The sequence below is a fragment of the Gossypium arboreum genome, chromosome 1 (assembly GCF_025698485.1).
Source record: "Gossypium arboreum isolate Shixiya-1 chromosome 1, ASM2569848v2, whole genome shotgun sequence".
Lineage (NCBI taxonomy): Eukaryota > Viridiplantae > Streptophyta > Magnoliopsida > Malvales > Malvaceae > Gossypium > Gossypium arboreum.
In genome coordinates, this window is record NC_069070.1 from 24,213,016 (window position 1) to 24,225,212 (window position 12,197).

The following is a 12,197-nucleotide window of genomic DNA, read 5'->3' on the forward strand; positions in this document are numbered from 1 at the left end:
GTGATTTAGGATTTGAGTTTTATATTGCATTACACTTAATTTGATTTTAGGATAACAAGATATGTTTATTATTGAGTTATGCATGAATTTCTGATTTTTATTTAAAAACAACCACTTGTCACATTTCCACGGCTACATCTTAATTAAGGTTTTGAAGATTAATAAATTGGTAATTAACTAAGTTTTCTACTAAATTAAACACATATTTCGAAATGACTGTTTTTAAAACCGCGATAGCTAATTGAGTCACTTCGGTGGCTAATGTAATTTTCCGAATTAAGATCTAACGTTTAGGTTATGTTGGAGAGGTTACACGAGCAGTCTACCCAGTTAAAAATTAGAAATCCAAATTCCAAAAACCATCTAAAAGTTCCATCAATTTTTAATTTTTATTTTTCACCTCAATTAATCCACATCGGAATTTAAAATGCCAGATCTCCAACTTAACAACAACAATCTCAGTATGGATCATCTTGCTCATTTTTCTAATGGACAAGATCGTTTCTATAAAATTTTCAAGTAAAAGGACTGAAATGCAATACAAATACAGTACAGGGATTGATTTATAATTTTACCCCGAAATCTATCAAATCTTGTGTGTTTCACTTTTTCTTACAACACATTAAAACTGTCCTAATTTGTTTGGTTTGCTTGTTTTCCAAATACTTTTCCTTCATCCGCAAGGGGATGGAAGATACCAGAAAATGTCAATTTTATGTTTTTGTATCATATGTTCGACGAACAGTATACTTTTTCATGTATACAAAAGAAAAAATAAAAACAACAGTATCACTATCTAATCTGTTATAAACATAAATATCAGATAAGGAAGATTCTCAGCCTCTTCTCTGATTAAACTCTTTTTTCTTTGAGAAAATTCTCTTCTTTTGTTTGTCTTTTTAGTAAAAGGGTTTCTTTTTCTTTCTCACGTTTCCCTTACAATTTTGTTTTCCATTGACTTTCTGACTTGATAAACTCAAGTAATAATTGCTCGTCTATAATTATAACTGTTATTCAAATATTCTTTCTTTAGCTACAATTTTTAGCAGTGTTACACTATTGGGTACCTTTGAAAAACAAGTTCCTATCACATGATTCAAAGTTATTTTCTATTTTTATCTGGTTTCTCTTAAACTCTTTCATGGCATCTCTTCTTTTTTTTTTTTAATTTTTTTAAATTATCAATAATAATTTGTTTGGGTTTTAAATGAAATGCAAAAAAGTAGTTGGGTTATACTAAATGTGTTAAGGTTTGGTTTGTTTATTTCATCTGAAAGTCAAAGTTGAAACATGGCAGCCTGGTCCACAATCTCTACCAAAGATTAAACTAATTAAGATGAAAAAGAATTTGTGAACAATGTATGCTGTTTAAGTAAATACTTTGCTTCTCTCTTGTCATTTCTGGGGATCTTCATTTATGAAATGGGGTTCTTTTCTTCATCATTTTAGTGGTTCATATGGCTGCTTGCTAATGGTTTCAGATAGAGAGAGCTTCATTAACTTTTCTTTTCTTTTCTTTTTTTTTCCCATTTCTTTGCTTGTTCATAAATAGAATCCTTGTCTGATTGGTTCCTGGATCTTCTTTGCAGCTGGTTTCTGTTTCCAGAATCTTGCTTTATAACTTCATCTTCTTCTGAAGACTGCAAAAGTTTCTTGAATTTTAGTGTTTGGACCATTTGAATAGGATTAAATTTTGTGCAAAAGAAATGGCTGGTGGAAGGAGGAAAAAACAACATTTTAGCAGAATTCATGCTTTCACATGTGGGAAAGCATCTTTTAGAGGGGATCATTCATTGATTGGAGGCCCTGGTTTCTCTAGAGTAGTATATTGCAATGACCCTGAATGTTTTGAAGCAAGTTTGCTTAACCATGGTGGAAATTATGTTAGAAGTACAAAGTATACACTTGCAACGTTCTTCCCAAAATCATTGTTTGAGCAATTCAGGAGAGTTGCCAATTTCTATTTTCTAATCTGTGCTATACTGTCTTTTACACCACTCTCTCCATACTCACCTATCAGTAATGTTCTTCCATTAGTTGTTGTAATTGGAGCCACTATGGGAAAGGAGGCCGTCGAAGATTGGAAGCGAAAAAAGCAGGTAATTGACCGGCTTTGAGTTGAACGATAGTTTAGGATTATTGTGCTTCTGATTTTTGATGTTACAAATTTATATTCAGTTGCCGACAGTTCTTAGACTAAAATATGCTGTGATGTTCCTTTTTTTATGAATTATGGAGAATGTATGGTAGATTTCTGAAATTTCAGGTAGGCAACGTATATGTTGTTGGGTTTTTAGGATGAGATGTCAAAAATTTGTCTGTTCAGGACAGGATTTTTGGGAAAACATACTTCATAGGTGCAAATAGTTAACATATTTCATAGGAGGTTGCCTATAGCGGTTATCTTGCAGGTGAGACAGAGAAAGGTGCCGGTAGAGCAAAGCGGGTTGCCGATGTCTTAGAGATATGTCAATTTAGATGTAGTCGATCTATTGTCTATCTTGTTGAGGTGTTCAAGTCCCTTCAAATGATACTTTGCATAAAAAAATTGGTGTTACATACTGTATAATGGTTGAAAAATGTTTATGGTAGTGCTACTCAAATATGTATAAATTTTTGCTTCTTATGCACATTTCTGTAGAATTTCCTTCAAAAAAGAAAATTTGCTTCTTTAGTATGTGGGATTGATGCTATTCCTTTATGTCTCGCTTTCTCTATCTCCATTCTTCATTTTGTTTCTTTTTTATCTGGTTTTTTTAGTCTATGTTTCTCGGGTTTGTAAACCGGTTGTTGATGACATTGCAGGACATTGAAATGAATAACAGGAAAGTTAAAGTGCATCAAGGTGATGGTGGTTTTGAGCATACGAAATGGATGGATTTGAAAGTGGGGGATATAGTCAAGGTGGAGAAGGATGAATTCTTTCCTGCAGATCTTATTTTGCTGTCATCAAGTTATGAAGAAGCTATTTGCTATGTTGAAACGATGAACCTCGATGGGGAAACCAATTTGAAACTAAAACAAGCATTGGAAGCAACTTCAAGTCTGCATGAGGATTCGAGCTTTCAAAATTTTAAGGCTGTCATCAGATGTGAAGATCCGAATGCAAACTTATACTCTTTTGTTGGCAGTTTGGAGTTCAGAAAAGAACAATATCCACTATCTCCTCAGCAGCTTCTACTTAGGGACTCGAAATTACGGAACACAGATTATATTTTTGGTGCAGTTATCTTCACAGGACATGACACAAAGGTCATTCAAAATTCAACCGAACCTCCTTCTAAGAGAAGCAAGATTGAGAGGAGGATGGATAAGATTGTGTACGTTCTGTTTGCTTTGCTCGTTTTGCTGTCTGTTATTGGGTCGATTTTCTTTGGAATAGCAACTAGGGAGGACCTGGAAAATGGAAAAATGACAAGATGGTACCTTAGACCTGATGAGACCACAGTTTATTATGATCCGGAAAGAGCAACAGTTGCTGCAATTTTGCAATTTCTGACAGCCCTGATGTTGTATTCGTATTTGATTCCCATTTCCTTATATGTATCCATTGAAGTTGTCAAAGTTCTCCAGAGCATTTTCATCGACCAAGATCTACACATGTACTATGAAGAAGCAGACAAGCTGGCACGAGCTCGAACCTCGAATCTAAATGAAGAACTTGGTCAGGTTGATACAATACTTTCTGATAAAACCGGAACTTTGACTTGCAACTCAATGGAATTTATCAAATGTTCTGTAGCAGGAACATCTTATGGTCATGGAGTAACTGAAGTCGAAAGAGCTCTCGCTTGGAGAAAGGGTTCGCCTTTGGCCCAAGACGTGACAGAGGAAGAGGGACAAGTAGAGGAGTTTAAGAAAGAAAAGCCATCTGTCAAAGGGTTCAACTTTGTGGATGAAAGAATGATGAATGGGAATTGGATAAAAGAACCTCGAGCAGATGTAATCCAGAAGTTCTTACGACTATTGGCTGTCTGTCACACTGCAATACCTGAAGTGGATGAAGAAGCAGGAAGAACTTCATATGAGGCTGAATCACCAGATGAGGCAGCATTTGTCGTTGCTGCCAGAGAACTGGGATTTGAGTTCTATGAAAGGACACAAACAAGCATTTCATTCTACGAGTTCGATCCACTCTCCGGAGAAAAAGTTGAAAGGTTATAAACCTTAATAGCTAATAAACCATTTCCAAGGCCTTCCATTGCATCAACTGTAGCCGCAAGCAGAATACATAGGCTTTTGTGGCTAATGGTATTTTCATATATGTATTCAACATGATGGAACATTTCTATTCCCTTTTGCAGATCTTATAATCTATTGAACATCTTGGAATTTAGTAGCTCAAGAAAGCGGATGTCGGTGATTGTGAGGAATGAGGAGGGAAAGCTCCTGCTACTTTGTAAAGGTGCTGACAGGTTCGTAATCTGAAGCAGCCGTTTACTACCTAATAGGACTATTTAGAGTAATTTTAGTGATAATGATGAACATAGCACCAAAACTAACGACTAGGACGTCATTCTATCTCCAAGACTTAAAGGATGAATGTCAGGGAGGGGACAAGAAATGTGTAACTCCTGACTGGCTAAATTATGTTGCTCAGTAGTTCTTTCCAGTATCCAAATACTTGAAAAGAGATTATAATAAGCGCATTTTGTTTCTTTAATCAAGCAGTGTCATGTTTGAAAGACTTGCAAAGAATGGACAAGAATTTGCAGAGCAAACCAAGGAGCACATTGCAGAATATGCCGATGCCGGTTTGAGGACTTTGGTAATTGCATACCGTGAAATAGATGAGCAAGAATATGTCGAGTTCAATGAGCAGTTCACAGAAGCCAAGAACCTAGTGAGTGCTGATCGCGAAGAAATGATTGAGGAAGTTGCAGGAAAGATTGAGAGGGACTTGATTCTTCTTGGTGCTACAGCTGTTGAAGACAAACTTCAAAATGGGGTGAGTTTGAAAGCAACAAATATGACTTGTTCGTGTTTCATTTCATGTTCAAACGCTGGAGAATCAAGTCACTTTTAATACGAAATCTTTGGTTTTATATTGAGTATTTCGCCTTTCTTGCCGGACAGGTTCCTGAATGCATTGACAAACTCGCACAAGCTGGGATCAAAATATGGGTTCTAACAGGAGATAAGATGGAGACAGCAATAAATATTGGGTACGGTGATTATTAGAAGTGCTTACCATAGGCTCTGATGTGAGCTTCCATATGCTGATTTTTGAAACTTTTGTGTTGAACTTTGCAGCTTTGCTTGTAGTTTGCTTAGACAAGGAATGAAGCAAATAGTAATAAATCCAGAGACTCCAGAAAACAAGGCATTGGAGAAATCGGATGACAAATCCGCTGCTGCAGCTGTAAACATCTCATACCTTGAACTCTGATTGCATATCATTATGTTTTCGGATTCTCACTATTTTGAACTCTGATGGCCTATCAACTCAAAAATTCTCAATTACTTTGTTCTTTTATATTCAGATTAAATCCTTCAAATTGTTTCCATACATTTTGGTAAAATGAATTAATTGCAACCAAACTTTCCAAATTCGTGGATGGATCATGGATCAACTCATTTTCTCCAACTCTTTTTTTCGATTTAATTGAGGCTGTGCTGTTGTCTTATCTGTTCAAACATGACAGTAGTTATAGTAGGCAGTGGTTTCTTATCTGAATCTAACCCCATATTTGAGTGTGCTTGTGAGCTTGATGAGATCCTTTTGATTTTCTAGGCATTTAAGGCAAGCGTTCTCCAGCAGATAGCTGAAGGAAAGCGGCTGCTTTCTTCATCAACCAAAAATTCCGAGGCAGTGGCTTTAATTGTTGATGGCAAGTCACTAACTTATGCTCTGGAAGATGATGTCAAAGACAATTTCCTAGAACTTGCCATTGGCTGTGCATCCGTTATTTGCTGCCGTTCATCTCCTAAACAGAAGGCGCTAGTAAGTTCATTATCCTTCAATGGCGCACAGAAATTATTTTAGTTTGTTTGTATTGAGCAAAAAATGGTATTTTTTGAGTCTTATGTCGGACTTTGGGATAACATATACCAGCAGAAAAAAGTGCTGAAAAAAGATCTCAAGAACTGCAAATATGTTGTTATAGAACTTATGGAATCTTTGAAAATAAAATCGGTTTAAATGAACGGTTGAAAATTGTTGTATATCAACTCAACTAACAATTACTTTTTCTAGCAATTTCGAGGAGGACTCAAACTAATTAAGTTAAAATAAACAATGCAGGTTACACGGCTAGTTAAATCTAAAACCGGAAGTACAACTCTAGCAATTGGTGATGGAGCAAATGATGTTGGTATGCTTCAAGAAGCCGATATTGGCGTTGGTATTAGTGGTGTGGAAGGAATGCAGGTAATTGCTCCATGTATAAAGGTGGTGCATATTGGTTTGTTTCACTCGATGCGTTTTGCTTCTCAGTTCTAATAGCTACTTCTTGAATCATCAGGCTGTCATGTCGAGTGACATCGCAATTGCCCAGTTCCGTTTTTTGGAACGCTTGCTTCTTGTGCATGGACATTGGTGTTATAGAAGGATTTCATCAATGGTAATATAAGTTGCTCTGAGATGTTCTTGAAGTGTTAATCAATATCTGCAATTTATATTGAAATGACAATCAGTATAAGCAGTAAATGCCTTGAAAATGAAACTCTATGTCTGGTTTTCGTTTTTAATCCATGTTCGAAAATTCAAAGCATGTTCTTAACCCTTATGTTGTGCCAATGGCAATCAAATGCCAGAAACCTGACAAATGGACTATGATGTAACCTTTTTGCAGATATGCTACTTCTTTTACAAGAACATTGCATTTGGCTTCACAATCTTCTTCTATGAGATATACGCATCGTTCTCGGGTCAAGCTGTATACAATGACTGGTTCCTATCCCTCTATAACGTCTTCTTTACATCACTTCCCGTGATTGCTCTGGGAGTTTTTGACCAGGACGTCTCTTCACGTTTATGTCTCAAGGTATCTCTCAGATTTCTTGAATGGCAAAACTAAAGTTTTGTTTCTAAAACTCGATAACGACAACAATAAAATGAAATTGTGATGATTGTATCTCATTGCAGTTTCCTCCATTATATCAAGAAGGAATCCAGAATGTCCTCTTCAGCTGGCTTAGAATCCTTGCCTGGTTATTTAATGGTGTGCTTAGTGCCACCATAATCTTCTTCTTTTGCATTCGAGCGATGCAACATCAGGCATTCCGCAAAGGAGGTGAAGTTGTTGGCTTGGAAATCCTTGGCGCTACGATGTATACATGTGTGGTATGGGTAGTTAACTGTCAAATGGCACTATCCATCTCTTATTTCACATATATACAACATCTCTTCATCTGGGGTGGCGTAGTTTTTTGGTACATATTCCTCATTGCATATGGAGCCATAGATCCGGACATTTCGACCTCTGCATACCAGGTCTTTATCGAAGCATGTGCACCGGCAGGGTCGTATTGGCTTCTGACACTCCTCGTGCTAATTGCCTCGCTGCTACCGTACTTCACTTACTCGGCCATCCAAATGCGGTTCTTCCCATTGTATCATCAGATGATACAGTGGATTCGAAGTGATGGACAAACCAACGACCCTGAGTATTGTCATATGGTGCGACAGAGATCACTAAGTCACACAACAGTAGGTTATACGGCACGTTTCGAAGCAAAATCGAAGAGCTCGAAAGAGAGAGCTTGGGATCATTGATGATCGTCCTGGCTGAAACGCGGATTCATTCATAGACGGGTGAGAGAATTTAAACTGCAACTTATCGTATTACAGTGGTTATTTAAATCCTTTTGTTTTTATACTGAAAAATTGCTGTATATTGCTCCTGCTACAAGAGTTCCTTTTAAATGTACATAATACGCAGAAGATCTAGATATATAGGCTCTGAGTTGTATTTCTGAGGCCATATCACATTTTGCAGCTAAACCTGTAATTTTATGAAAGATGTACCTTTTATACAGAGAGAGAGAGATTCAGTTCAGTATGATTGGTATTAATATTTATTAATATAGTGTAACTTACAAATATACTTTAAAGCTTCTATTGATTTATTAATTTAAATTTAAAGTAGAATTTAAGGCACCAACCTTAATAACTGGGTGACGTGTTAAATAAAGCGTTAGAATGGTTAATGGATTGGATAGGAATTCCAATTAAATTACAAACGTATTTAGACAAATCAAATATAAAATCTCGACTGAATTAAGGAAAATGAATGCATTTTTCAAACTGGAGGTGGATGGGGATGGGTTTCATTTTTAGTTTGATCCTCACCAAAAGACATAACTTTGGCACCTGCCTCCACCACCTCCCCCGCCATACAACCTCCACACCTTAGCTTCAACCATCCCAACCAATCTCCATGCTTTATCGTATCCAATGGCGTTATGGCCACTACCGCCTCCCCCTTCGTCCGACGTCGGACACAAATCCTTCCCACCACACAAGAAACAACAGCTAGAATAGTCAGAACTGAGATGACGGCGAAGAATGGCCCTAGAGACCCTGACGACGGTGACGAAGTAGTACTGCTTCCCACTGCTGCTGCTTGGCTGCTTGCGGTGTCTCCTTGAAGTGGTAATGATGAAATAGAAGATGCCATTGTAATTGTATTAATTGGTAAATTAAGCAAGAAAAACGAGGCTATAAATACACAATATTCCATTGATTGATGCAAAAAGGAGAATATTTTGAAGAAAAGCGAGGGTCGGCCAGAAAAAGAGAAAGATGGGAAGCCAACATGGAAAGGGGGTTTGCTTGCATCAGAAAGGTATGCTAACTTTATCACTGCACTGTTCCACTTATTAGCTCTTTGCTTCTCTTTGTTAACTTCTATTTCCTATTCAATAAAAAATTGACATTTTTCTTTTCAGTTGTGTGTCTAAACTTTTATTTTGATACTTAATTTTATTTATAATTAAATTAAAAAAAAAAAAACTATCTTCTCAACCCAAAACCCTTAAGCAGCTTCAACAAATTTCTTCTCAAGCTTTATAAAATTTAAAAGCACAAATTTTTAAGTGAAACATGATTCGAAGATTACAAATATCACGAAGAAAGAAAAGGAATTACAAATAGATGCTTCCTTTGGTGCCTAAGAGGTTTCAAACTCTACCAAAACAGTCCCAGCAATCTTTTCTCCTCTTACTGATTGTCACTCTCCAAGAGTGAGGGTTGGAGTAAGAACAACTTCTCTATCATTCCTTAAAAGCACTTTCTTGTTGGCTAGCACAATCTATGAAGAATGTAATATATTACAAAATGCTTAACTTGTTAAGATTTTTTTTTTTTTTGAATTTCAACTCGTTAAGAACTTAAAGTCATAAGTGGGGGCATTTTAAACTCTTTTATTCTATTTTTAAAGGAAAACAAAAGGAGCTTAAAATCTACAATCAAATAAAAAACAAGAATGAATATTCGCAAAGAAGGAAAAAAAGAATTGGTTGAAGCAACTTTTTTAGGGGACGAGGTGACGTTAAGGGATTGGAAAAAGATGAAGAGATGTATATATATATTATTAAATTATTTTTATTTAATTAAATGTGCCACATGTTAGAATATGATTGATTAAGTATTTTTTTAACGGATGTGGACCAAAAGTGTAGTAGAATCAAAGTTTAAATATAATTTTTTATTGATTTAAGTTAGTGGTGAGTAAAATTTGATTTGATTTAAAAAATTAAAAAAAATTTAAATTTTAAGTTAATCAAATTGAGTTATTTGAGTTACTCGAATTATTTGAGTCAACTCGAATAAGAAATTTCGGATTTCGAGTTCAAGTCAAGTTAAATTTTTACAATTCGAATAACTCGAATAATTCAAATAATAGATTAGTATAAATACTGTTTTGGTTACTGTTAATTTTAAAAATGAGCAAATTGGCATTTCTTAACAAAAATTACAAAAAATCAAAGTAATTTTTAAAATTTGAAAATAATTTTAAATTCAAAATATTAAAAAATTATAAATTTTAATAATATAAATATGTAATAGGAATATGATTAGATTTTAACATATAGACATCACAAATAATATGAACATAATAAAATGGAAAAATGAAATGAAGTTTAAATTTGAATTGAAAAGAATAATCTATAAAAAACAAAGAAAAGATTAATAATCATGAAATAAAGAAAATAAAATTAATATTTAAATCATCAAGAAATTTCATAAATTCCACCTTAAAATTTTTACTTCAAATTTCAAAATTCTAATTTCTTTTACCTAAAAATAAAATAAATTTATGTATTCTCACAAATGAAATCCCTACTTAATGCCTCTCATTCAAACATACCAAGTCTAAATACTCTTTAGACTCATTCTCATTATAGTTAATATATGATTTGTTACTTAAATTTAGTTTTAATGTGTAATTTAGTATTTGAATTTTTTTTAAATTTAGGTCCCATTTAGATAAATGGTGAGATTGATTCCGCTGAAATTAATTATTATAACAATAAGATTAAAATTAATAGATATGTGTTTGGATGCAAATTCAATGATGGTGGTGAGATAAAATAAAATAAACTTTAAAGGTATTAATATAAAGAAACATTATTGAATTCTTTTTATATGTTTTTAATATTATTAAAATTTTTAATATGTGTTTTATAAATTTATTTAAATATTTTAATTAACTAATTATATAATTTATAAATATTTTTATATTAAATAAACTGTTTTTTACTTGGCGATGCATGAATTTAATTATACGTATCAATTAAAATATTTTATAATTATTTAAATTTTTATAGATTTAATTTTATGATAGATATCATAAATAAATTTAAATAATTTATAATTTATTTTATATATTTTGTAACCCAATAATTTATTTGATAAAAAGGATGTCACGATTTATTTATTTAAATATGTAATGTAAGTTTAGTTCAAGATATAAGTCATAATTTTTTATAATTAAGATTTATGTGAATTCAAATTTATAAATTTACTAATATCATTTGAACTTTGAGGATAGCTTAAAATATGATTTATATATTGTTGAATAATTTTTATATGTTTAGATTATGATTCAAGAAAAAGATAAATATCTCTACTTTTTTCCTCATGAAGAAAATAGTGCTTATATTTTGACTACTTCATGAGTGGTTATTTTATAAGTAACATTCAAAAAGTAAATTTGAAATGAAACCTCAATCAATTTTATAAGATGAAATTTGCAAATTTGAACTATAGTTACTAAAAATAAAGCATATATAACTATGCTCAAGTAAATAATTTTTGTTAAGAAAAACTCTAAAATTTTATCTTTTTTTCTTTAAACCGTTTACTTCTTATCTTTTGTTTTGTTCAGTGGTGGTGTCAGTCTCTAGGTTGGCTATCGCCCGCTTTTTTTCTCTCCTATTAACCCTTTCTTTCTTTCTTCTTCTCATTCACTACACATGTCTTCTCTCTTATCAGTTTGCAGATTTATTTTGTAGATATCTTTGTTGTCTTCACAAGTTATGATGGATAGATGATAGTGCCTGTCATTCGCTAAAGCTCCATTAGCCACCAATAGTTTTTTCTTAGAAAGTGGGTGACTATTTTAATCTGTTTATGGATTTATTCACTTGTGTCATTCATTGTGTGGCATATCTAAATCCTAAATGGATATTGGACTATGTATCCGTGACTCGTACACTTTGATCTAAGCAAATGCCTGAGTTCAAATAGATAAGGAGCCGAAAGATGGTGCATCGGGTGTACGACTTCTGCAGTATGTAGTGTCATTCAAAATAGTAGAATTTATAGCCCGAGACATGGGTAAACGATATTTTCTCATAGGCATTACATGGTTGATGAAAAGTAAATGTGGCCATGGGTTGTTTGTCTTTGTGATAGATGACTTGATCATTATTTGATAGTGATTGAATTTTCATTAAGGAATATGTAATGGTTACCGTGAGATAAAATAGGATCATATTGGGAGAACAAATATTATCCCAAAGAGATCAAGGATATCTTTTGAGGGTAACACACTTATGATAAGGTCATTGGGGAGAGCTCAGTTACAATACTGTAGTGGAATGACTTTGTGACTAAATGAGTTTATAATTAATAGGCGAAAAGCCGAAACTTAATTATAAATCATTTAAGCCTCAATTACATATGTTCAATCGGTCCCTCCGTTAACTCGTTGAAACCAAAAATGAATTGCATGTTTCAATAGAAATGA

At 33.6% G+C, this 12,197-nt stretch overlaps 2 protein-coding genes across 9 annotated transcripts; one reads left to right on the forward strand and one right to left on the reverse strand.

Annotated features, from left to right (window-relative positions):
- Window positions 1-666: 666 nt before the first annotated feature.
- On the forward strand, window positions 667-8,046 carry LOC108464976 (putative phospholipid-transporting ATPase 9). Of its 8 annotated transcripts, none has more exons than XM_017765266.2 (12): window positions 667-1,101; window positions 1,590-2,099; window positions 2,806-4,157; window positions 4,305-4,415; window positions 4,672-4,948; window positions 5,077-5,165; window positions 5,254-5,362; window positions 5,735-5,944; window positions 6,245-6,370; window positions 6,465-6,563; window positions 6,795-6,986; window positions 7,088-8,046. In XM_017765266.2, the coding sequence occupies exons 2-12, from the start codon at window positions 1,707-1,709 to the stop codon at window positions 7,715-7,717; spliced, it is 3,588 nt and encodes a 1,195-aa protein (XP_017620755.1). In that variant the 5' UTR covers window positions 667-1,101; window positions 1,590-1,706; the 3' UTR covers window positions 7,718-8,046. The 8 variants fall into 8 exon arrangements, with proteins under 8 accessions (XP_017620755.1, XP_017620753.1, XP_052883946.1 ...); XM_017765264.2 differs by having other exon boundaries at window positions 667-980; XM_053027996.1 differs by having other exon boundaries at window positions 970-1,063.
- Window positions 8,047-8,126: 80 nt separating this feature from the next.
- On the reverse strand, window positions 8,127-8,684 carry LOC108464977 (uncharacterized). The gene has a single exon (XM_017765268.2). The coding sequence runs from the start codon at window positions 8,682-8,684 to the stop codon at window positions 8,244-8,246; it is 441 nt and encodes a 146-aa protein (XP_017620757.1). The 3' UTR covers window positions 8,127-8,243.
- Window positions 8,685-12,197: the final 3,513 nt, after the last annotated feature.

Bases quoted from the DNA above. Each gene is read 5' to 3' on its own strand.
- LOC108464976 (XM_053027986.1), top strand. From the start codon at position 1,707: ATGGCTGGTGGAAGGAGGAAAAAACAACATTTTAGCAGAATTCATGCT. The intron at 5,363-5,734 runs GTAAACATCTCA...TTGATTTTCTAG, and splicing joins ACAAATCCGCTGCTGCAGCT to GCATTTAAGGCAAGCGTTCT. The intron at 5,945-6,244 runs GTAAGTTCATTA...TAAACAATGCAG, and splicing joins CTCCTAAACAGAAGGCGCTA to GTTACACGGCTAGTTAAATC.
- LOC108464977 (XM_017765268.2), bottom strand. From the start codon at position 8,684: ATGGAATATTGTGTATTTATAGCCTCGTTTTTCTTGCTTAATTTACCA.